Below are 23,493 nucleotides of genomic sequence, written 5' to 3' on the forward strand. Positions count from 1 at the left end.
GAATGTGGGGCACAAAAATACCCTACATAACAATTTCCTGTCAGGTTTGCTTTAAGAACATTTTTGTTCACTCATTAAAAGCTGGGGAGGGGGGACAATTTTTTCTTAAAGTACATTTAACAGTATTTAGGTGGGTCTGTCACAAGCTCTGGCACAGCTGTCCTTGAAAAAGAGCAGTTTCTGTCAGAGCTCTCTCAGCCCTGCCTACCTCACAGGCTGTGTTCACTCTAAGCTGAGTTAGTGTGAGCTAGCCCACTTTTCTTTAGCCTCAGGCTCACACATTTTGGTCTTAGCTCAGGAAAGATGGCTCCAGAGCAAGCTAAGTTATGCAGCAGCCAAATTGCTCGCTCACAACTTTAATGCCAGTAGCTCACAAAGTAGAATTTTTGCTCACAAGACTCCACAGCTTAGAGGGAACATTGCTCACAGGGTGTCTGTAGTGGGGAGGGGAAGGGAAAGGAGTTTGTCAGCCGCTCTGAGACTCCTTTGGGTAGTGAAGGGCGGGGTATAAATCCAATCTCCTCTTCTTCTTTGCTATGTCGGTCTGAAGCAGCAGAGCAAAATCTGAGTCCAGCCAGGCACCTTCAGGACCAACAAAGTACACTTCTTCAGAAGCTCCTACTGTGCCACAAATTCTGTGAGTCTTTGAAGTGCTACTGGACTCTTGCTCTTTCCTACTTTTAAGATGCTCTGATGCATTAACCATAGCTGTCTGTGACATTCTGCAGAGGTAGGTGTTGGATAGCCCCCCACTCAACCACATGGGTTTGGTCCATGCAGGTCTCACGATCCCCAGCGAGACCTGGTGTGGGGGGGAGGTCAAAGGTGACCTCGCCGGTCTTTTTCATGAGTGGGAAAACTGGTTGGAACCAAGCCACAGATTTTAAAAGACCCTGACATTGCAACTTAAATATCTATGGGTTGGATCCAGACTAAACAAAACAGAGATTCCCTGCCTCCCTCCTTTACTGATTTTTACAAAATACTGCTTCTAGATAAGGGTTTCCAGGCACGGGAGTCTGGGAAGGAGAGGACATGGGGGGGCGAGCGCACTATCAGCACCATCTCTTTGGGGGAAAACCTGGAAGTGATGTCATGCCTCTCTAGGTATTGTTGGAACCTCCAGGGTAAAACCATAGCATTTCCTGTGATTCCTAGAGAAGACCGAAGACTCTTATGAGTTTTCCCCAGAAGTGATGTCATGCCATAAGCCTGATGGCGATTTCTTTGGCTTTTTATTTATTTATTTATTTATTTATTTATTACATTTATGTCCCGCCCTCCCTGACCCTGCTCCCCGGGGACCCTAAAGAACGGCGTGAGGAGTGGTCTGCAGGTGGAGAGGGCCGTCAGTGGAAGTTGCCAGTGCAGTCTGGATCCAACCCTTTGGAAGGGGAAATGCGGGAGGGCGGGCAGAGGGTGTCATCGTGCTGCGATACCGGGGCAGTCACAGAAACCACAGGATACAATCTACAATTTTTCCTCCCTGAATGTTGCCTTTCTGACAGAAGTTCAGCTGGACAAACTTTCCAAAGCGACTTGAGTTGTTATTGTAAACAGTCTTTGCATTGCCGAAAGCCTCCATGATTGGGCTGTGAAAAAATAAGAAGGGTTCATTAGTGAGTGCCACAACAGTATCAACAAGTCTTGTTCCACCTGTCCTTAAAAAGTATTGCTCTGTGTAAAGCGCCTTTATGCTTAGTCCTTGGACTGAAGCGCTTCACATTCCAGGTAACGAATTAATACCGTATTTTAATTTTCCTGTCTGGGAAGGGTGGAGGGGGGATTTTTTTTAAAAAAAAGCAGGCCAAGGAGAGATGGCTAGAGGTTAGAACCTCTTCCCTTCCAACATTTAAATGTTGATTTCATTAAAATGGCCAAGGAGATACTCAAATGGGCGTAAATAATTGCTGCTAGGATTAGGGCTGCATTGTTGGTTTTGCTTTATATTTTAAATCTTTTATATTGCTTATATTTTAACTGGATTTGAATGTATAGTTTTAAATTCTTGCTTTGGTATTTTATACGTATGTTGTATGTCGTGGATGTGCTTGAGACCATTGGTCATACGAGCCGAAATAAACGAACAAACAGAAAAAAAGGCGCAAATGGGGGGAAAGGTAATTCCCGATCTTCCATCAGAGATGGTGCATCCCTGTAAATTTTACCACATGATAAACTAGGTCAGGCCTCAGTTTTACATCAAACAGCCTGGTGGGCAACCAAAGTTAGTTTTTTAAAAAATTGGAACAAGAGATCAAAAGTTAGAAACCAACACGGATTCTGTTACTCAACTACACGTACCTTACAGAATAAAAGGATTAACATTACCCTAATATTTTGATGCTAATTATCATATACAAACAGATTATCCTTCCCCCAAACAAAAAATCTGGCTGCTTCCCCCAAATCTCTCCATATCCTCTCACACAGTTACATACAGACTAGGGGTGGGCATGAACCAGGAAAATGGAGGTTCAGGGTTCAGGGTTCTCACGGACCCCCAACCTCCAACAAACTCCTCCACTGCACGAACCGGTTTGTGGTTCATGGAGTTCGGCCCACCCAGAAGCAAGCTCTGAAGGCATTCAAATGCATCCGGAGCTCACAAGGGTGGGGGCTGCAGGCTGGTCATGAGCTCTGAAGGCGTTTAAGTGCCTTTGGAGCTCACTTCCAGGTGGGCTGCCGGACCTGGAAGTAAGCTCCAAAGGCATTTAAATGCTGTCGGAGCCCAAGAACGTATCTCCCACAAACCTCCATGAAAAACATGGAGGTTTGTGGGCAGATTGTGGGAGACACATTCTCCCAAACCCCTGGTTCGTGAACCATGAACTCTCCTGGTTCATGCTCGAACCGGGGTTCGTTTGTGGGTTCGTGCCCATCCCTAATATTGGAAGAAAGGAATCAAAATACTGACTACTGCTGGCTAATCCTATGTCTTCCTTCAATACAGCCATCCATTCAGCTGCTGATCCAACATTTCCTTCTTGATCCACTTTTCCCCCTCAGTCTCTTTTCCAAGCAACGTTCTCCTTCTTGCCGTTCTCCAAGGCAAGCAAACACCAGGCCTCTCACTGCCTTGCTGGCCACTCCTCGGACCATGTTCCCTACATCTGCTTGGGCAGACCTCAGATCAGGACAGGAAGGTGTCTTGTTCTGTCCCCCATGGTGAGCTCCACAACACACACGAACCTCCAGGCAGATCCTCTCCAGCCCTTCTTCCAATTAAATAACCCTAAGGAAGACTTGGGTTGGCTCTGGTTTGGGGAGGGGCATGGCTCAGTGGAAGAGCCTCCGCTTGGCATGCAGAAGGTCCCAAGTTCAACCCCCAGAACCTCCAGTTAAACAGACCGGGCAGCAGTGGACGTGAAAGACCTCAGCCTGAGGAGACCCTGGAGAGCTACTGCCAGTCTGAGTAGAGGCTACTGACCTTGATGGACCGAGGGGGGGGCATTGACTGAGCACAAGCCAGTTTAGTGTCGTGGTTAAGTGCGCGGACTCTAATCTGGGAAAACCGGGTTTGATTCCCCACTCCTCCTCCACTTGCACCTGGCTGGATAACCTTGGGCAAGCCGTAGCTCTGATAAGAGCTGTTCTTGAAAAAAAGCAGTTTCTGTCAGAGCTCTCTCAGCCCCGCCTACCTCACAGGCAATGTTCCCTCTAAGCTGTGGAGTCTTGTGAGCAAAAATTCTACTTGGTGAGCTACTGGTATTAAAGCTGTGAGCGAGCGATTTGGCTACTGCATCAATTAGTTTGCTCTGGAGCCATCCCTCCTGAGCGAAGACAAAAATGTATGAGCCGGAGGTGAAAAAAACTGTGAGCCAGCTCACACTGACTCAGCTTAGAGGGAACACTGCTCACAGGGTGTCTGTTGTGGGGAGGGGAAGGGAAAGGAGTTTGTAAGCCGCTCTGAGACACCTTTGGGTAGTGAAGGGCGGGGTATAAATCCAATCTCTTCTCTTCCTCTTCCTCCTTGTGTGTGTGTGTTCTGCTCTGCCCTCCACAGGCCATCTCTCCCCAGGGCTCTATGCCCAACAAAGGTTGCCCTGACAACACCATTCTGGTCACACTGTTGATGCAGTGCTGCCATGGTGAGGCTGCCAGTGTCTGCCTTGGGCCTGGTGGTTCCAGTTGGCACTTCCCTGACTCCTGGGCTCTTGTCGTGGCTGTGGGAAATCCCCCCAAAGCCAGCAACCAGGGAGTTTATCAGTATTTATCAGGTATTTTCTCAGCCTATCACTGAGGGGGCTAGTGATTCAGCTATCCAAAAATGGCTCCCCCCCCAAATCAGCATTTTTGGGGGCTGTCGGATAGCCACAGTCTAATCTGCCAAACACCACTAATGCGGTTGTTTCAGATATGGCTAACGGTCTGCATCCGTAAGAGAGGCATACGCTAAGTCAGGGGTCAGTTTTACTTCTGAAGCCTGCAGACGCCTTCGGAATTCTGCCACAGGGTGGGTGGGGGCAACTGCAAAATGTCTGCCAAAACAGGTGGAGCCAACTTCAAAATGTCGGGGAGTGAGGTCATGCGTAACTCCAATAGTAACTCTTTTAACATTTCCGGCAAAAGCTCTGTTCAGCAGAATGACTTTTAAAATGAACAGAGCGCTTTACAATATTTTCTTTCATGCACACCGTCAGTCACGCAGTACAGATCCTTGAGCTGTGGAGGCAGTTGCTGCCCAAGCAACGGCTTTAAACCTTTTCACAGCCGATCAGAAGTCCTGCTGGGCAAAAGACCCACATGGCCCTGCCCACTTTCCACGAACACTCAGTGGGCACCAGGAAAGGAGTCCACAGACGCCACGTGACTCACGTGGTACCATGTTGTGGACCCTCGAGATAAGCCGTTCGCTCTCCAAAAGGACACAGACATCGACAAAGCATTTCTGCGTACAGAGAACGGTTATCTCCTTGGCCAGTTTCCACAGTCTATCCTAACAGGGCCTTTTGGTTCTTGTTCTGCTCTGCCACCCCATTATGACAATATGTTGTTTTTTTCACAGAGATGTTACTAAAACAGAATCTATAATAACTCAAGTCCTATGTACGGCAACGGCAAACCATCAGGAGCACACTCAGACTCCTACACACACGTCTGTGCGACTCATCTCTCAGATGGCAGCGCAAAGATCGTAGGCTGCATACCCCCAAAGGGCCACAAGTCAAGCAGCCTGGGTTATAACGAGCACAGCATTTAAGTCTCCTTGTGTGAGGCTTAAAATGTTTTTCTATTCAGTGCTACAGATATTTAGCAGATCGATGTTGTTTTTAGATCTCAATCAATTTGCACACTGAAATGAAAATATTAACAGACGTATACAGGTGAGTGCATTTTTCTATGTACTGATGAGTGAGCTTCTCAAAGTCTCATCACTGAATTTTTATGATAATCAATGCAGCGGGAGAAAGTGTTGATCTTCCCAAAAATTATCGCAGGAAAACAAAGAGAAGTGAATGTTAAAATTCTAAGAACAAAATCAGAACTGCAGCTACACCTGAGTTTGAAAAAGAGGTGATGCATTCAAAACGTGCAGATGTTTCTGTCTGTCTGTTGAAAACAGACATTTGCTGTCTTTCTGGAAACCTTAAACATGGAAAGCACCTGTCGAGGTGTTCCCGTCTCTAGTACTGCAACTGTTTTTAACATTTCCATGGGCAATGGTCTGTTTTGAAATGTCTTCTTTCTACAGCTTTTTTCCATATTATAATTTTGACTCTGAGGAAACACTGTGGAATGTAGGTGACGCTATGAACGCATAATAAATACCTGCTCTCCAAAATTGCTTGTTCAACAGTAGAGGTCTTCTCCTTACAAGAGAGTTCCAGCGAATGTTGGCTCACGGCAGACAAAAACTTGAGGATCAGTTTAGTGCTTTCCGTCTTCCCAGCCCCACTTTCGCCACTGGAAAACAAAAGCACAATAAGGTTAGTCATCCATACCCACAACCTCCTATGCCAGACATTCAAATTTATCAATATCTGGTGAATGCTTTTTAATTTAAATTGCAGATATATATATATATATAAATGTAAGGTTCTGCATTTAGGTAGGAAAAATCAAATGCACAATTATAGGATGGGGGAGACTTGTCTTGGCAGTAGTATGTGTGGAAAAAAACAGGTTGCTGACCTGTAACTGATGACCTTCGAGGGGTCATCTGTACATTCACACTTATGGGATCTAGTGCGCCCGCACTGATCTGATTGGTAATGTACAAAGCCTCAAAGAGATTTTCGCGCCTCAGTGGGAACCCTGACCACGCAAGCCCAGAGGGACAAGGCACGGACATTCCCGCCAGTTCCTTCTAACCGCTGTCCTATCAGAGAATATGAGCCAAGACTGACAGCAGTGGGGAAGGAAAGGTTGGTCAGTAGGGGTTCCCGCGCAAGTCAGGGGCTGAGGCACGAAAATCCCTTCGAGGCATTGTACATCACCTATCAGATCAGTTTAGGCGCACTAGATCCCATGGGTGTGACGCACAGAGACCACGACGAAGATGGATCTAGGGGGTCTTAGTAGACCATACACTGAACATGAGTCAGCAGTGTGATGCGGTAGCTAAAAAGGCAAATGCGATTTTGGGCTGTATCAACAGAAGTATAGTGTCCCGATCACGCAAAGCGATGGTATCACTTTACTCTGCTCTGATTAGGCCTCACCTAGAGTATTGTGTTCAGTTTGGGGCACCACAATTTAAGAAGGATATAGACAAGGTGGAACGTGTCCAGAGGAGAGCAATGAAGATGGCAAGGGGTCTGGAGACCAAGTCCTGTGAGGAAAGGCTGAAGGAGCTGGGTATCTTGAGCCCGGAGAGGAGACGACTGAGAGGTGATATGATCACCATCTTCAGGTACTTGAAGGGCTGTCATGTAGAGGATGGTGCGGAGTTGTTTCTTGTTGCCCCAGAAGGTTGGACCAGAACCAACGGATTGAAATTAAATCAAAAGAGTTTTTGGCTAAACATTAGGAAGAACTTCCTGACAGTTAGAGCAGTTCCTCAGTGGAACAGGCTTCCTCGGGAGGTGGTGTATCAGACTAGGATCTGGGGGAACCAGGTTTGAATTCTCATTCTGCCATGGAAGCTGGCCGGGTGACCTTGGGCCAGTCACACACTCTCAGCCTAACACACCTCACAGGGTTGTTGTGAGAATGAAACGGAGGAGAGGAGAAAACTGTAAGCTGCTCTGGGCGGCCACTGGGGGGAGAAAGACAAAGTAAATAAATAGGTGGTGGTGGGAGAAATCCTCCAAAATCAGGTCCCAAGACAGACAGAGAAGCAATGCAGAAAATGTGGAGTGTGACGGGTTGATGACAATGCCTAGATAGGCCCGCTGTAAAAGGAACGTGCACGAAACACAAAGATTTCAGGTTAAAACTGTGGCGTGGAACTAACTTTCCAAAAATCTCCACAAAGAAAGGTATCCAGCAGAGGGAGCCAGCTGCCTTTAAGAACTAACACGATCTCTGTCGGTTCATGAAGTCTTTATTTGCGGAGGAGCATGTGAGATGCATGGTGCATGTGGGGGTGGGACAGTGAGAGAAATGTACTCCAAGGGGAGAATTTAGACTCATTTTCCATACTGTGCCTATCCTGTGGACCTGTTCATTTTCAAGGGGTAAGGCAATGTTCCCTCTAAGCTGTGGAGTCTTGTAAGCAAACATTCTACTTTGTGAGCTACTGGCATTAAAGTTGTGAGCGAGCGATTTGGCTGCTGCATAAGTTAGTTTGCTCTGGGGCACTCCTTCCTGAGCGAAGGCAAAAACGTGTGAGCCGGAGGCTAAAAAAACTCTGAGCTAGCTCACACTAACTCAGCTTAGGGGGAACACTGCCTGGGGGATCCCCCGGAATTCCAGCTCATCTCCAGTCTACACAGGAGAAAAATGGCTGCTTCGGAGGGTGGACTCCATGGCATTGTACCCAGGGATGCCAGCCTCCAGGTGGGACCTGGGGATCTCCTGGAATTTCAGCTCATCTCCAGACTACAGAGATCACTTTCCATGGAGAAAATGGCTGCTTCGGAGTGTGGACTCTGCGGTATTGTACCCCATGGCATTCCAGGGTCTGGAAAGGCTGAAGGCCTCTGGGCTAGGAAAGACACAATGCAACGAGTCCCTCCTAATCCTACGGGAAACACCCATCCCCACCATCTGTCTGTCCCCTTCTTAAGCAAGGTATGGCTGGTGTGGATCTGTTGGGGATGTTGTGGGGCCAGCTCCCCTAACCTTGGTGCTCTGCGATTCTTCCAAAAAGAAAATTCAGAACCCCCCCCAACAACGTTTCCCCAAGAACATGCTGAGAAAGGACAGAGAGACTGACATCAGTAGGGGGTGAGCAAAGGAAGAGACCGTCCATAGCTGCTTCCCTTCCACTCTGTCGACTCCCTTCCTTGAAGGGCTTGACCCGGGCTTGAAAAACAACACAGGCCGGGCATTCCCCGACAGCGCGAGAGAAGGCCTCAGCCGGCAGCTTCTGGCCCTGCCCGGAGGGAGGGAGAGGCGGGGGGCGCCCGGGTCTCCGCACGACGCACACACCAGAGGATCCTCCTCCTCCTTCCCTGAGGTCGCGCTGGGGACCGAGGGCTGCGATGACCGGCCGGCAAGCTGGGAAGGTGACGTGGCTCCTGCAGCCCGGCTTCGGCGGCCCTCCACGGTCTGTTCTGTCTCCCACCCGGCGTTTCCCGCGCGGGCTTCATCTTCCCTCTGGGAGACAGAGGAGCGGTCGGCTGCCCACCTACCTCCAGGCAAGGGTTGGGAAGCTGCTGGAGGCTGGCCGGTGGCGTCCAGCCTAGGCAATGGAACTCCGGGGGAGGAGAGGGCGGGCAAGGAGGCCGCCAGCTGGGAGGTCTCCAGGCCCCACCGGGAGGTTGGCATCTGTGCTGAGGGGGCATGGGCACCACGAGCGAGCCTTGCCTAGGGCGCAGAAACACCTTGGGCCGGCCCTGGCTTCAGGTGTGTTCTATCCACAGCATCTCCAGTTAAAGGAATCAGGTTGCGGGTGATGTGACAGACGGCTGACCCCTACCTGCTCACCTCTTTAATGCACCACCAGCCCACAGCCTTTTATTTTTTTTAATGCATTTCCCCTTGCTGCCCACCATTAAAAGCATTGTCACTGGCAAAGACAACAGTAAAGGAGAATTGGCTTTGGGAAACATTTTAAATGCCTCCATGCCAAACACACACACACACACGGTCCTTTTTAAAGGGGTCCGAACCAACTATGCAATGGAAACTTTTTCCAACATGGTGACAAACATGTCAACACTATGGAAACTGAGAGACCTTTGTTGAGAAGTCCGAGTGCCAATAGCATCACCTACCGTGAACCATGTTTGTCATGGGACACAGATGAGAGAATATCGACAGAAACACGGTTTCTACCGTGTTTGGAACACAATCAGTCACTGACAAGACGACATTGACATTTTCATCAGCCCCTGCCAAAAACAGACCCCACCCCCATTAACGTTGAAAGGATTTCCTGCCGTCTCCGTGATGGAAAAGCAAAAGTGTTTGACGGCCCCAAGGACCCCTTTCCACACCCACACCTTCCTGGCAGGGATCCATCCTACACTCAAGCTTTGCCTGTCCTCTGTAGCGACTTGCTTTCATTGAACACGCTTGGCTTGATCCTGTAACAAATATTCTTGGCGCCATCTTTCTAGATGCTTCCTTCATGTCTCACCCCACAATTTTTTTTAAAGAGATAGTAATGGGATGGATGGGGCCCCATAAATTGTGAAGTGAACCAACTAGAAATTAACTATCAAAACCCCAAAATTATATATTTTGGCAAGAGTCGGAAAATAAGGACATGCAGCATCAATGGACACAGGTTAGAGCAAGGACTTGGGTGTGTGTGTGTGTGTGTGTGTGTGTGTGTGTGTAGGGAGGGCAATGCTCCCTCTAAGCTGTGGAGTCTTGTGAGCAAAAATTCTGCTTTGTGAGCCACTGGCATGAAAGTTGTGAGCGAGCGATTTCGCGACTGCATAAATTAGTTTGCTCTGGAGCCCTCCTTCCTGAGTGAAGGCAAAAATGTGTGAGCCGGAGGCTAAAAAACTGTGAGCTGGCTCACACTAACTCAGCTTAGAGGGAACACTGGTGTGTGGGGGGGTGATCCATCTGTCTGGGACCAAAAGTGCCCACTGTGAACATGTCGCCACCATGGCTCAAAAATCAGCCCAGGGCATCACAAAATTTCTGCACACTAAAGGAGGGCATTATTTACCAGCCCTTAAGTTACTCCAGGCACAAATACCATCCCAACTTTTACTTGGGACAACACTTGGCCCACCTTCTTCTTGCTTTGCTCCACTAGAGCGGGTCAAATTGAAAATTTTAAGCGCAATATTCCAACTACCTAGCTGCGTCTCCAATGCAAGCTTGGGTCTAGAATCTCGCCTTGTCAAAGCGGAGGCTCTATTAATTTCTGGCTCAAGTCAAATGATGTCCCACAGGGTCTGACACCTTCAGTCCTCGGAGATCATTTTAAGTCTTCTTGGGTAAAGGCAGTACATCAAAAGCTGCGGAATCTAGGATTTTCTACACAAACTGTCCTAGAAATAGCCCATGATCAAGCTAAAGCAATGGTAAAACAAAGGCTGTTAGACATTGAGCGACGGGGAGATAGATATTACTGGTTCCCCAAATTTTATGATTCCAGAAAATCTTAGCTATATTGTCGCTCCAGTCCTCCGTCTCTCCTTGTTGGAGATCCCGGGACAATGGAGGGCATTCTCTCTAGCAAGATGGCAGGTTCTCCTGTCTGCGGTGTTTATTTTATTTAATTAATTTATTTTTGGGTTTATATCCCGCCCACCCCAAAGGCTGATTGTTCCTCTAGACTTTCACACAGAAAGTTTGGATGCCAAGAAAAGGAAGGTTCCAGTCCAGCCATCTTCCTGAAATGCTATTCTATACGCAAGGAGTTCCTTTTTTTGGGGGGGGGGGTGAGTATTTTGTGTGTATGTGTGTGGGTGTATGTGTGCCTGGAAGAAGCAGAGGCAGGCGATAGCAAGCCACCTCTTTGAAATGTCCAAGCCCCAGTCATGGTTGACTTCTGGCAAACCCTAGTGGGGCTTGGACATTTCAAAGAGGTAGCTTGCTATTGCCTGCCTCTGCTTCTTGGCCCTGGTATTCCTCAGAGATCTCCCATCCAAATACTTGGCTTAGTGAGCTTTGACGAGGTTGGGATTGCCTAGGCTATCCAGGTCAGGGCTATACGCAGGGAGTTCTTGTTCACAGGGGAACAGTCACTCACACGTGACCCCTCCCGGCCGTTTAAAATGGTCCCAGGACAGGGAAAGCTTTGCTGTGGTCTTCCATTAAAAACACCGATTCCCCCTTCTGAATTCCTCTTCAGAACTGCACTCCAAACAGGGATCACCGTGTGCAAAACTGGCTTCTGAACGGCAGATTTTTTCTCAGCAGGCACCCCTTTTTTCTGGCACTTTGCTAGTTATAATGCATCGTCAAGCATATATGTTTTTTAAAAAACCCTTCATTAAAAACAGCCATTGATTCCCCATCAGCCTGTCTGGGCTGGAACTACAAAGGAACCGATGTCATCTGCATGGGACAAAAAGGCACGGGGAGAGCGTGGCGCAACATCCACGCCAGTCCCCATAAATAAAGTTACTGCAGTGGCTCCGCTCAGAATACCAATGAACATCAACGCCGAGGAAACTATTTGATCCTCATTAAACGAACGCACAGGGATGCTAAACAATAGAGGAAAAACCAAGCAAGTTCAATTAAGCAGATTAAACCAAGCAGGCACCTTCAAGGAGTTGTCATTACTGTTGTTTGGCTATTTACGGGCTTCCCAAAAGTCTTTTTTTTGGGGTGGGGTGGGTGGTGGGTGGGACGTGCCTATTTAAGAATCAGTAGTGACAAATTAATCCTCTGCACAGCAAGCAACAACCCAGTGGGGCGCCAAAGTGTTTGGCGAGAGAACAAGGATGTAAGAGAACAGGCCAGGGCTGGTGTGTGTGAAGCTCAAGACATTTTCCATTAAACGGCCACAGGGCACGTATCGGGCAGAGGCAGCTTCGTCATTCGAGGAGCAATTGAGATCACGCTGCGAAGCGGCATTTCCACCAAGCTCGTGATGAATAGCGCTTCGGGGGAAAGAATCAGAGCACCTTCCCCCTCTCCACATCCCAACTCTGGCCGGGCTCGCCTCCCTTTGAAACACACAAAGTTCAGCAACAGGAGTAATGAAACCTCTGTGTGGGTACCTGATGAGAACGCACTGGTTGTCATGGCGCTTCCACAGGCAGCGGTAGCATTCGTTCGCCACTGCGAAAATATGAGGTGAAATCTCTCCCAGGTGGTGCCGGCTGTACAGCTCCACTGCGGTGCGGTCATACAAGCCGGGAATGATCTTGTAGGGGTTGACGGAGGCAACAATGGAGCCGATGTAAGTCTGGGGGGGGGAGGAAAGACAGACACGGGGTTTAAGGACTTTATACACACAATGAAAAGGCACGGGGTGGGTGGGAATATATTTGAGGAGGCACGGCGTACAGTGTGTGTGAGCAAAGAAAACACCCAGCGCTTGGGGAAAACACAGAAGTGGGTTAGTTCTTCTTGGCCTCCAAAGGAAATGGTTAGCACAGTATTTCACCAGCTAGGGCTACAAATTGTACATCAAGATTTAAGAAATTCGGTGCTCCAGTGGACCGTGGATGCATTCCATCCCTCCCATGTGTTTCAACAGAGATTGTGCTGAATAACCTCTCTTGGGAGGCTGTGCTCACAGATACTGCAACCACTCAAAAAGATACTGCTGCTTCACTCACTCCCAGAGAAGCCTTCCAGGGCATTAATCCCTCCTCCACACCTTTTGTTGCTTTTGATATTGTACTGTGCGTACCACTCGTGAAGCTGAACTGTGTGCATAGTGCTTGTGTAGTGGCTTTTTAAAAACAAATGCTGTGACTGTTTCCATCTACCTGGAAGTTACTTAGCACTCAGGACAATACATTTTAACATTCCCCCCCCCCCCCAGAATAAATTTACAAACAAATGATGGAATCTTTCCAACTTCAGCATGTGTACTTACGAACATAAGAACAGAAGAGAAGCCAATGCTGGATCTGGCCAGTGGCCCCTCCAGTCGCACACTCTGTGTCGCACGGTGGCCAAAAATACCAGGTGCCATCAAGGAGGTCCACCAGTGGGGCCAGAACTCCAGAAGCCCTTCCGCTCTTGCCCCCCCCCCAACACCAAGAAGACTCTTGCCCCCAGACATAAGAACAGAACAGAAGAGAAGCCAATGCTGGATCAGGCCAGTGGCCCATCCCATCCAAGACTCTGTGTCACACAGTGGCCAGAAACACCAGGTGCCCTCAGGAGGTCCACCAGTGAGGCCAGGACACTAGAAGCCCTCCTGCTCTTGCCCCCCCCCCGCCAAGCACCAAGAAGACAGAGCATCACTGCCCCCAGACATAAGGACATCATAAGGGAAGCCAATGCTGGATCAGGCCAGTGGCCCATCCCATCCAACACTCTGTGTCACACAGTGGCCAAAACCCAGGTGCCACCAGGGGGTCCAGAACTCCTGAAGCCCTCCCGCTCTTGCCCCCCCAAAAAAACACCAAGAAGACAGAGCATCACTGCCCCCAGACAGAGTGTTCCCTCTGTGCCTTGTGGCTAAGAGCCCCTAATGGCCCTCTGCTCCATCTGTTTATCCAATCCCCTCCTGAAGCTGTCCGTGCTTGTCGCTGCCTCCACTTCCTGTGGCAGTGAATTCCACATGTTAATGACTGTTTGGGTGAAGAAGGACTTCCTTTTATCTGTTCTAAGCCTGCTGCTCGGCAATGTCATGGAGTGCCCACGAGTTCTTGTATTGTGAGAAAGAGAGAAAAGTACCTCTTTCTCTGCCTGCTCTATCCCATGCATAATCTTATAAACCTCAATCATGTCACCCCTCAGTCATCGTTTCTCCAAGCGAAAGAGCCCTAAGTGCTTTAACCTTTCCTCATAGGGAAAGAGTTCCATCTCCTTAATCATTTTGGTCACCCTGCTTTGCACCTTTTCCAATGCTATAACATCTTTTTTTGAGACGCAGTGACCAGTTAGTAGTCACCCAGTTAATTAAGTCACCCAGTTAGTATGACATGAGACACTCACATATTTTCTTGTCCTTTACCAACACAGATAAAGCATAAGCTCTGCCCGATTTTTGATCCAGAGTTTAACGCCTCAACAGTACTGTGTGGAGTGATATTGCTGCCCAGGAAAAACAGCACTGAAGTAACCGCATGCAAAAAGGGAATCACACTGTCAACACCCACTGGCAAGATCCTGTCTCAGAAGCCACCCGTTAAAAGGAAAGCAACTCCTGAGAGCAGCTCTCTTCTTCTTTTTGCTCAAAACAATCTGATTTCCCTTTTCTATTCTTGTCCTTGAAATTCCTTACTTGATTTAGAACAGAAGCTTGAGTCCAGGGGCACCTTTAAAACTGACAAAGTTTAATTCTGGGTAGAAGCTTTCGTGTGCACGCACCCAGCTCCGTGGGTCTTAAAGGTGCCCGACTGGACTCCAACTGTGTTCTCTTGCTTCAGACCAGCTCGGCGACCCCCCCCCCCCACCTGAATCTTATTTGATTTAGACCTGGTCCGTAGCCATGGCAGACCCACGGGACATTTCAGGCAATGCCAGGAGTTCATGATCTTATCTGGTGTAACGTCTTTCGCAGGAGAAGAGAGTCTCTGCACAGTGGCAATGCCGTTCAGAGGAACCACCACTTCTCCCAGGTGGTGACACCACTGCCCCCCCCGACTGGTGCCACAGCAACCTTCCTCTGAGCCACTGAAATTCTATACGTCACATGAGCTTTACTGTGCAGCTCCTACACAGATGCGTCCTGTCATACCACTGTAAAAAGGCAAAGGTAAAGGTTCCCTTGCTCGAAAGCCAGTCGAATCCGACTCTAGAGTTGTGGTGCTCGTCTCCATTTCCAAGCCGAAGAGCCAGCGCTGTCCGAAGATGTTTCCGTGGTCATGTGGCCGGCATGACTAAACACCAAGGCGCACTGAACACTGTTCCCTTCCCACCGAAGTGGTCCCTACTTATCTACTTGCCATTTCTTGCTTTCGAACTGCTAGGTTGGCAGGAGCTGGAACTGGAGACGGGAGCTCACTCTGTCATGCGGCACACTCGGGTCTCGAACGGCTGAACTACCGATCTTCCACAGCCTGCAGTTCAGCGTCTTAACCACTTGAGCCACCGCTCATTCCTCATACCACGGTAGCCTGCACTAAATGCCAGCAAGTCTGTGTGAGCCCATTGGCCATCCCAAACCCCTGGCGGGAACAATCCACATGTGGAAGCTGGGCCTTTATAACACACCACAACTAATTGGAAGCCAGCCTAATTGGATTTGGCTTCTAGGAAGAGGCACAGTCCCAACAGCACTGATCAGCAGCCGTCTTTAAGTGCCCAACACGATTGTCCATGACTGGAACAGACGTGCCCCTTTGGGACCATTATTATGCAAGGCTCTTTTTGTAGAAAAAGCCCAGCAGGAACTCATTAGCATAATAGGCCACACCCAACAGCAGAACTCATTAGCATATTGGGCCACACCCCTGACAGCACAGCTCATTGGCATATTAGGCCTCACCCCCATGTTACCAGAAGTGTGCTTATTCAGCCACACCCACCTTTTGCTTCTTATTCTGTTTACCTTGTTTGTGGTCCAAACCCAGGGCCTTTTTTTGTAGCAGGAAGACCTTTGCATGTTAGGCCACACACCCCTAATGTAGCCAATCCTAATGAGTTTCTGCTGTTGGGTGTAGGGTTGCCAAATAATTTTCACTCACCGGCGGGGGAGTCCGCGTCCCGTCCGGGAGCAGTCCGCATGTGTGCGCGCGCGCCGCCGCGACGTCACCGGAAGTGACGTCAGACGCTACCGACGTTGGGGGCGTGGCCGAGCTCATCGGGGGGAAAACATATGGTTTTCCCCCCCACAAGCTCGGTCACGCCCCAAACGTCCGCAACGTGGCTGCGTCACCTCCAGTGACACAGCTTCGGGGGCGGGGTTCCCCCCGAGCCCCGATTCCGGCGGGGCGGGAATTGGGGGCTCCGAAGCGGGGGGTTACCCGCCCCCCGGGCACATTTGGCAAGCCTAGTTGGGTGTGGCCTATTATGCTAATGAGTTCCTGCTGGGCGTGGCCAACTTGGAAACCAGCCGGAACTCCGTTCCTGTGCGTTCCTGCCCAGAAACAGCCCTGATTATGAGCCAAATGAAAGAAACAGAACAACATACTGAAACAAAAAGTAACACAATCACAGTTGACAGCATGGGGTAATACAGGTGACAGCTTAGCAATGAAATGTCTCCTCGTGCTTTGGGATGCAGGCGGCAGACCGGTGGGAGCTTCAGTGGATGCCGCCAGACTTCCAGACTGGGACGCCAACCCTCCAGGTGGGACTCGGGGACCCCCCAGAATTACAGCTCATCTCCAGACTACAGAGACCAGCTCCCCTGGAGGGACCCCACTGAGGTCCCCGTCTTCCCCAGGCTTCCTCCCCAAATCTCCTGAACGGGGCAGCCCTCAATGGTAGGCGCACAGCCGTCAGGCACCAGCACATTCTGCCAGGTTGCCCCCACACCCACACGCCCCGTCAGTCCTCCCGCCTCCTTTCTCCTTCGACACCCCAGTCATCATGAGGCCCACATGCAGGAACCTCAGTGCCCTGCAGTTCAGTCAATCAGTGTGTTTACTCCATACAAATTGGGATTCTGGTGGTGGTGGTGGGGGGAAGCAAGCTTGCAGAAAGTGCCTACAAAACCAGCCAAGCCATTTTATGGCTTGCTGAGTGCGATACAAAGGAGTTACTTGCGGTTCTCTTCCCTGCAGCTATTTGGAAGATCCTGCCCCGTAACCTTAGAACTTCCTCACTTTGCAAAGTCTCCAGGCCTTCTCTTTTAAACAAACAGGGGGGGGGGGGTCTGCCACATGTCCCGAAAGCGGTTGAAGATTCCAAGGGTGAAATGTCTCCAATAACTGACAGAAGCGCACAAATTCCAGGCCTCACAATTATCCCAAACCACAGCCAGTCCTACCGCTCTGGCCTGGATTCCAGGAAACTTGTGACGAGTTCTAAGCACCCAAGAAGTCTTTGAACGAATACGTCTTGAAAAGCATCTCTACCCCCCCTCCCCCCCTCCATAGCAAACTATTTTTGAAACCTAGCAGAGTTTCAAAAGTGGTTTGTAATACTGGGGGGGGGGGATAGAAATATGTACACACACACACACAAGATAGATTCAGGTGGGTCATCATGTTGGTCTGAAAGAGCCGAACAAAGTTGGAATCCAGTGACACCTTTTTTTTTTTTGTTCAGTCGCACAGTCGAGCCCGACTCTTCGCGACCCCAAGGGCCAGATCCCGCCAGGCCCTCCTGTCTTCCGCTGTCCTCTGAAGTTGGCTCAATTTCATCCATGACACTGTCTCACCATCTCATCCTTTGCCATCCCCATCTTCTTTGACCTTCAAAGTGACACCTTTAAGACCAACCAAGTTTAATTCTGGATGTAAGTTTCCGTGTGCACGCACACGTCTTCCGATACGTTAGCCCTATATCTAGCTACTTAGCACATTTTTAACCTTTTTCTTCCTCCAAGGAGCTTTTGGGGCACACACTGGCCAGCCCGCTCCCATTTTACCCTCACAGCAACCCTGCAAGGTAGGTTAGGCTGAGAGCACACAACCGGCCCTAGGCGGAACAGTGTTTAACCTCTGCCTCCATCAGCAGTCCATCAGATATCTCTGGAAGCATCCCAAACCGAATCCAAAGGCCAGAAACCACACCCTGTTTGCTCTCAGGCACTTGTAACTGGGCATGCTGCCTTTGAACATGGAGGCTCAGTTTTTAGCTGCCAGTTCCGGTGGCCATGGACCAAACATACAGAGTTGTGCAGCACTGCCTACTTGATGCAGGGGGCTGCCCTCTCCTTCTTCTCACCCTGACCACTTATTCTAACGCTTTGTTCCCAGAGGAAACCACCAACTGAGCACAAAAAGGCAAACCCGAGGCAGCCCCGCCACTTGGCCTGCCTGCCTCTCCGCTTCTCCGGCAGCCTGCTCCTCTACACCCTAATGTACGGCCGCCTGCCGGCAAGCGGCCTTCATTTACCAGCCCTGCGGTCAGCGTGGCCGGCCCTCTCTCTTGTCTCACGCTAATTTGGATGGGACCCCGTCCAGTTCTCTCTCTTAATTATAAGGTGAAACGTTTGAGGCCAAATGTCTTTTGTAAAAGCAACAGTTTAACGTGCCAGGGTGATTATACGTTTCAAGAAGCTGCTACCCGGTCAAACCTTTTCTGTTACGGAAACATCAAACCATGTAATCATGTTCTAGGGTCGCAGAAGAGCTTGCTGACCTCACTGCACGACACGGTTCGGCACCGAAGTGCATTTTAAAGTCTTCCTTAAAAGACAGAAATTATTTCATGAAGAAGGAGGAGGAGGAGGAGGAGGAGGAGGAGGAGAAGGAGAAGGAGAAGGAGAAGGAGTAGGAGAAGGAGAAGGAGAAGGAGAAGGAGAAGGAGAAGAAGGTGTATCCTCCCTCTCATGTCATCCTGTAACTGGTTGCACACATGCATACACACACAAAGTCTCCGGACGTGTGTGCATTAAGACTGCAGATAACATTTTCCCCTTCCTAGACCAGTAACCCTTTGAAATCATTCCTGCAAAGCTGGCACAGGGTGAGCAAGGGAGATTTAGATCTCTTTCTGCCTACTGGCGGGGGGATCAGAGTCCAGGTCCACACTCACTCCACATAGCAACATTCTGAGCTGCAGATCATTCTTGTCTATCAAATTAGAAAAATCCTCCCAAGAGACTGCCTTCAAAGGGGAAAACAATAAGTAATTAATTAGGGGCAAACAAGGAGGTTGCTGGGAAAGATTGAAGGTCAAAGAAGACGGGGACGGCAAAAGATGAGATGGTTAGACAGTGTCATAGGTGCAACGAACATGAAACTGAGCCAACTTCAGAGGACGGCGGAAGACAGGAAGGCCTGGCGTGATCTGGTCCATGGGGTCGCGAAGAGTCGGACTCAACTGTGCGACTGAACAACAACAAAAAGGAGGTGGAACTGCTATGACAGGGCTAATACCTTTCTGCTACAAACATGGCTTACAAATCAAGAGTCAGGCTTCAACTGAGAGTTCTTCTCCTTCTCACCTTAACCATCCAGAGATAAAAAGTGGGGGATCCACAAGATTAACGGGGGGGGGGGGGATAAACAGGTTGCTTACCTGTAACTGATGATCTTCGAGTGGTCATCTGTGCATTCACACCTCTGGGGTAGTGCACCTGCGCTGACCCCGATCAGTAGAATTGAAAGCAAAAGGGTATTGCGCGCGCTCCTCAGTCACGTGCAGGGCTTCAGTGCGCATGACTATGGGAGGGGCACGACAATCCCGCCAGTTCCTTCTGACCGCCGCCATCTGTCTAATAGTAACAAGAGGACCGACAGCAGAGGAGAAGGAGGGCGGGTGGTGTGAATGTACAGATGACCACTCGAAGATAATCAGTTACCGGTAAGCAACCTGTTTATCTTCTTTGTGGTCTCTGTGTATCACACCTCTGGGAGAGTAGCAAGCAAAAACAATGCCTACCTGGAGGGAGGGGGCTGGTGGTCCTTAGACACAGGCTGCGAGCGGTGGCGCAGGTGATTAACACCTGTAAAGTGTAACTATCTGAAACTGCTGTCTGGCTGTTCGAATCCCACCGCGGTCGGGGTGAGCTCCCGACCTTAGTCCCAGCTTCAGCCAACCCAGCTGTTCGAAAGCCCTATATGGCGAGTAGATAAATGGGTACCTGGCCTTAGTCGGTCGGGGGGTACCCTCCCCTAGAAGAAGCGGAAGAACTGTGGCTCCAGAGAGAAAATAGTGGCACCGGTAACAACAATGGCGGCGAAACAGCGGCAGAAGCAGTGGCGAAGGGACGGCCCCCCGGAACAACGACTGGTCAGAGGTCAGCAGCGGCGCGGCGTCACTGGAGAGATTGGAGCTGGAAGGACGTAATCCCCATCGCCTGCGTGCAGCAAGCCCGACGAGCCAGCAGGGGCCGCTGTGGAAGCCAGCTAACTGAAGTCCCCCCTCTAAGAAAGAACTGCGCGAAGAGGCATGTGACCGCCCGGAAAAAAGACGGAAGGAGAAGCAAGAACATCTGTGGAAAAAGCCTTCGGAAGGTATCTGGTAGGGTTCCCATCCCCCTGAATTTGTGGCCATAGTTAGGATTCTAGAAAGTGTGTGCACACACGACACTCTGTAAGCCGCCCAGAGCCCTTTGGGGGTGACAGACCGTCCCACTGCAGAGCACTGATGAAGACACACATCAAGGGCATAATGTCCCACAAACGTGTGAGGGGTGGCCCAGGTTGCTGCATGGCAGGTATCACGGAGTGACGATCCCTTCAGGAAGGCTGTGGACGTGGCTATGGCGTGTGTGGAGTGCGCATGAAGTGTTCCCGGGAGTGGCCTTTTGGCCAACATGTAGCAGAGCTTAATCGTTTCCACAATCCACTTGGACAGACGTTGTGACGAAAGCTTACTTAGCCACTTGCAACAGGACCGAAGTCATCGGGAGGGCGATTGCTGTCAAAGTATCCATTCGAACAATGTCAAAAACTGGAATTCGGTTAAATATATGCGGGCCATAGCTTACAAGGAAAACGTATACAAGATGGTACACAGATGGTACTGGTCTCCAGATAAAATTGCTAAATGCTATCCGGGTTGTTCCAGCCAGTGCTGGAAATGTAATGTCAAAGTAGGGACCTTCTACCATGTGTGGTGGAATTGTGGCAAAATACAGGGTTATTGGAAAATGATACGAAAAATAGTGCAGGAAATAATGGGGGAAAAAATTAGCATTAAAACCTGAAATTTATCTGCTTAATATGCTTCCGATTGGATATAATCAGCAAGAAAAATACCTGTTCTCATATATATTAACTGCTGCACGCTTACTTCTGGCAAAAAAATTGGAAAAGTGATGTAATACCCTCAAGAGAAGATCTAGCACTTAAAATGTTAGAATTAGCACAAATGGATGATTTGAGCCTGAGGCTACAAAATAAGAATGAAAAGGTACATGATAAAAGATGGTTAAAGGTGTATGTATGGACAGAAAACTTAGTTGATGGTTAATGACTCTAACGTATGGATAAATGCATAGGTGGAATGTAAAAAATGCTTATAACAAAAAATAAAACCTTTATGGAAAAAAACCCTGAGTCTGTGACTGTTGGGGGGGAGTGTTGTACCGTCAATAGGGTCAGCGTGTTCGCCATCCATTTAATAAATTCCCCATAGGACTTTAGATCCTCTGAATATTGGAAGGTCTTCTGAAACCTTCTGCGGTGGGGAGGGGCCGACTGGGTGCTCAGGGCTTTCCTCATCTGAGTGATGGGAGGAGTCAGATGAATTAGACTGGTCCGAGGAGTCTGATAATGCTCTCGGTGACTTTGGTACTGATTGGGCTGATATCGATTGCGATAAGAGTCTGTGTCGTCGTTAGGGGCGTCTGCTTATGGCATTTTCGAGTCGGTGCTGACGGCAGAGGTGGTAGAAACTCCAGTGTCGGGGCAGGATCTCAGTACAGATACAGCTGAGAAGATGTAGACTGGTGATCCCAGTTCATCGATGGATGGGATGGGAGCCAAGGCATGCTAGCTGGCAATGGGTATGCCCCATACAGGTATTGCCACTGGCGCGGGGATACAGGGGCTTTCCCTTCAGTGCTTTGCCTCTTTTCTCCAGGGTCAGGGACAGAGGGTGGCGCTAGGGGAACAGCAGTCCCGGAGGCACCCGCTTGAATGCCGTGAGCCTCAGGGTGCTGTGCTCTCCCCAATGTTGCTTAACATCTACCGTATATGCGCCCCCTTGCCCAGATTGCTCGGAGGTATGGGCTGGCGTGTCATCAATACGCAGATGACACCCAGCTCTATCTGATGTTGGGCAGCCGGTCGGACTCCAGCCCAGAAGACCTGAACTGGGCATTGCAAGCCGTGGCTGGTTGGCTTAGATTGAGCCGGCTGAAACTAAACCCAGCGAAGACGGAGGTCCTGTGCCTGAGTCGGGGTGGCCTGGGGACGGGGTTCCCTCTCCCGACCTTCGATGGGGCACCTTTGGTGCCAGCGTCGAAGGTTAGGAGCTTGGGAGTGCTCTTGGATCCCTCCCTAACTATGGAGGCCCAGGTGGCAGCCGCTGCCGGTTCAGCCTTTTACCACCTTCAGCTGATTCGGCAGCTGGTCCCCTTCTTCGACCACGACGACCTGGCTACAGTGATCCATGCGATGGTCACCTCGAGATTAGACTACTGTAACGCTCTCTACATGGGGCTACCTTTGTTGTAAATTTGGAAGCTGCAGTTAGGCTTCTGATGGGTCTCCCTAGATGGGAGCACATCCGGCCTGTGCTGAAAGTGCTGCACTGGCTTGCCAATAGCTTTCCGTTTGGGGCCCAACATCACTTAATGATCCCGGGCCCCAGGGAGGCCAGGCTTCTGGCAACCAGGGCCAGGGCCTTTTCAGCGGCAGCTCCTACCTGGTGGAATGAGCTCCCGGAGTAGATCAGGGCCCCACGGGACCTCTCACAGTTCCGCAGAGCCTGCAAGATGGAGCTCTTCCGCCAGGCTTTTAATTAGGAGCTGCCACTACCACCGCCACCAACTGTCTTGTGGTAACAGCGGGGTAATGGGATGGCCCATTATAAAGCTCTGGCCACAGTACTGCGATAGATCGGTACCACTGAAGCAGGCCCTTGGGTAACATCTATAGGCCACCATCTTGATTCGACTGAGTGGGTAAAACCACTGAGCACTTTATTACTGTTAAATATGGTTGTTCTATTCTGTTTTTAATGTTTTATATTTGGCACATGGTACCCCTGTTTGTGAGCCGCCCTGAGCCCGTTCACGGGGAGGGCGGGATAGAAATGCAATAATAAATAAATAAATAGAATCATCTACAGCAGAAATCCATATAGGGACAGCATACAAAAGTTGTGAAATCACCATTGAGTTAAAAACTCTAACAGCAGTTGGAATATAATGTGCCACATTAGAAAAGAAGCAAAACTGCCTTCATAGTAGCCATAGATTTCTTTGTTTATGACACCTCCAGGACAAGGTGGAATGCAATACTAGATGAGGAAACCTGCGAGATCTCCCTCCCATGAACTATCCATGTCTCTCTTTTGGTCAAAGATCAGATATTTCCTTAATGGTCTTAGTTTTAGCTCCCACTCATCGTTTTTAAGCAGCTCCCTTTCATTCTGTTTTGACCTTCTTTCAACTTATTTTTTGGGCGGACTGTCTGGGATACATGGGCAGCTGCTCCAGTCAGAGACAACTCCAGCACCATAATTTGAATGCCCTTCCCTTTAGGTGCCTCAGAAGTGTACTTATGTGGCTTTAATGGTTCTCTCACCAATGCTCTCCACGTAAGCCAGAGCTTT

The 23,493-nt window shown here is 49.6% G+C and overlaps 1 protein-coding gene across 1 annotated transcript in view; it reads right to left on the bottom strand.

The window, feature by feature from the left end:
• MYO10 (myosin X) overlaps positions 1-23,493 on the bottom strand; it is a 179,969-nt gene that overhangs the window by 96,331 nt on the left and 60,145 nt on the right. The window contains 3 exon segments of the mRNA XM_015409567.1: positions 1,451-1,592; positions 5,773-5,907; positions 12,246-12,433. Coding sequence (XP_015265053.1) covers positions 1,451-1,592; positions 5,773-5,907; positions 12,246-12,433 — 465 coding nt within the window.

This window comes from Gekko japonicus, unplaced genomic scaffold, assembly GCF_001447785.1.
Source record: "Gekko japonicus isolate JY-2015 unplaced genomic scaffold, Gekko_japonicus_V1.1 scaffold1501, whole genome shotgun sequence".
Classification (NCBI taxonomy): domain Eukaryota; kingdom Metazoa; phylum Chordata; class Lepidosauria; order Squamata; family Gekkonidae; genus Gekko; species Gekko japonicus.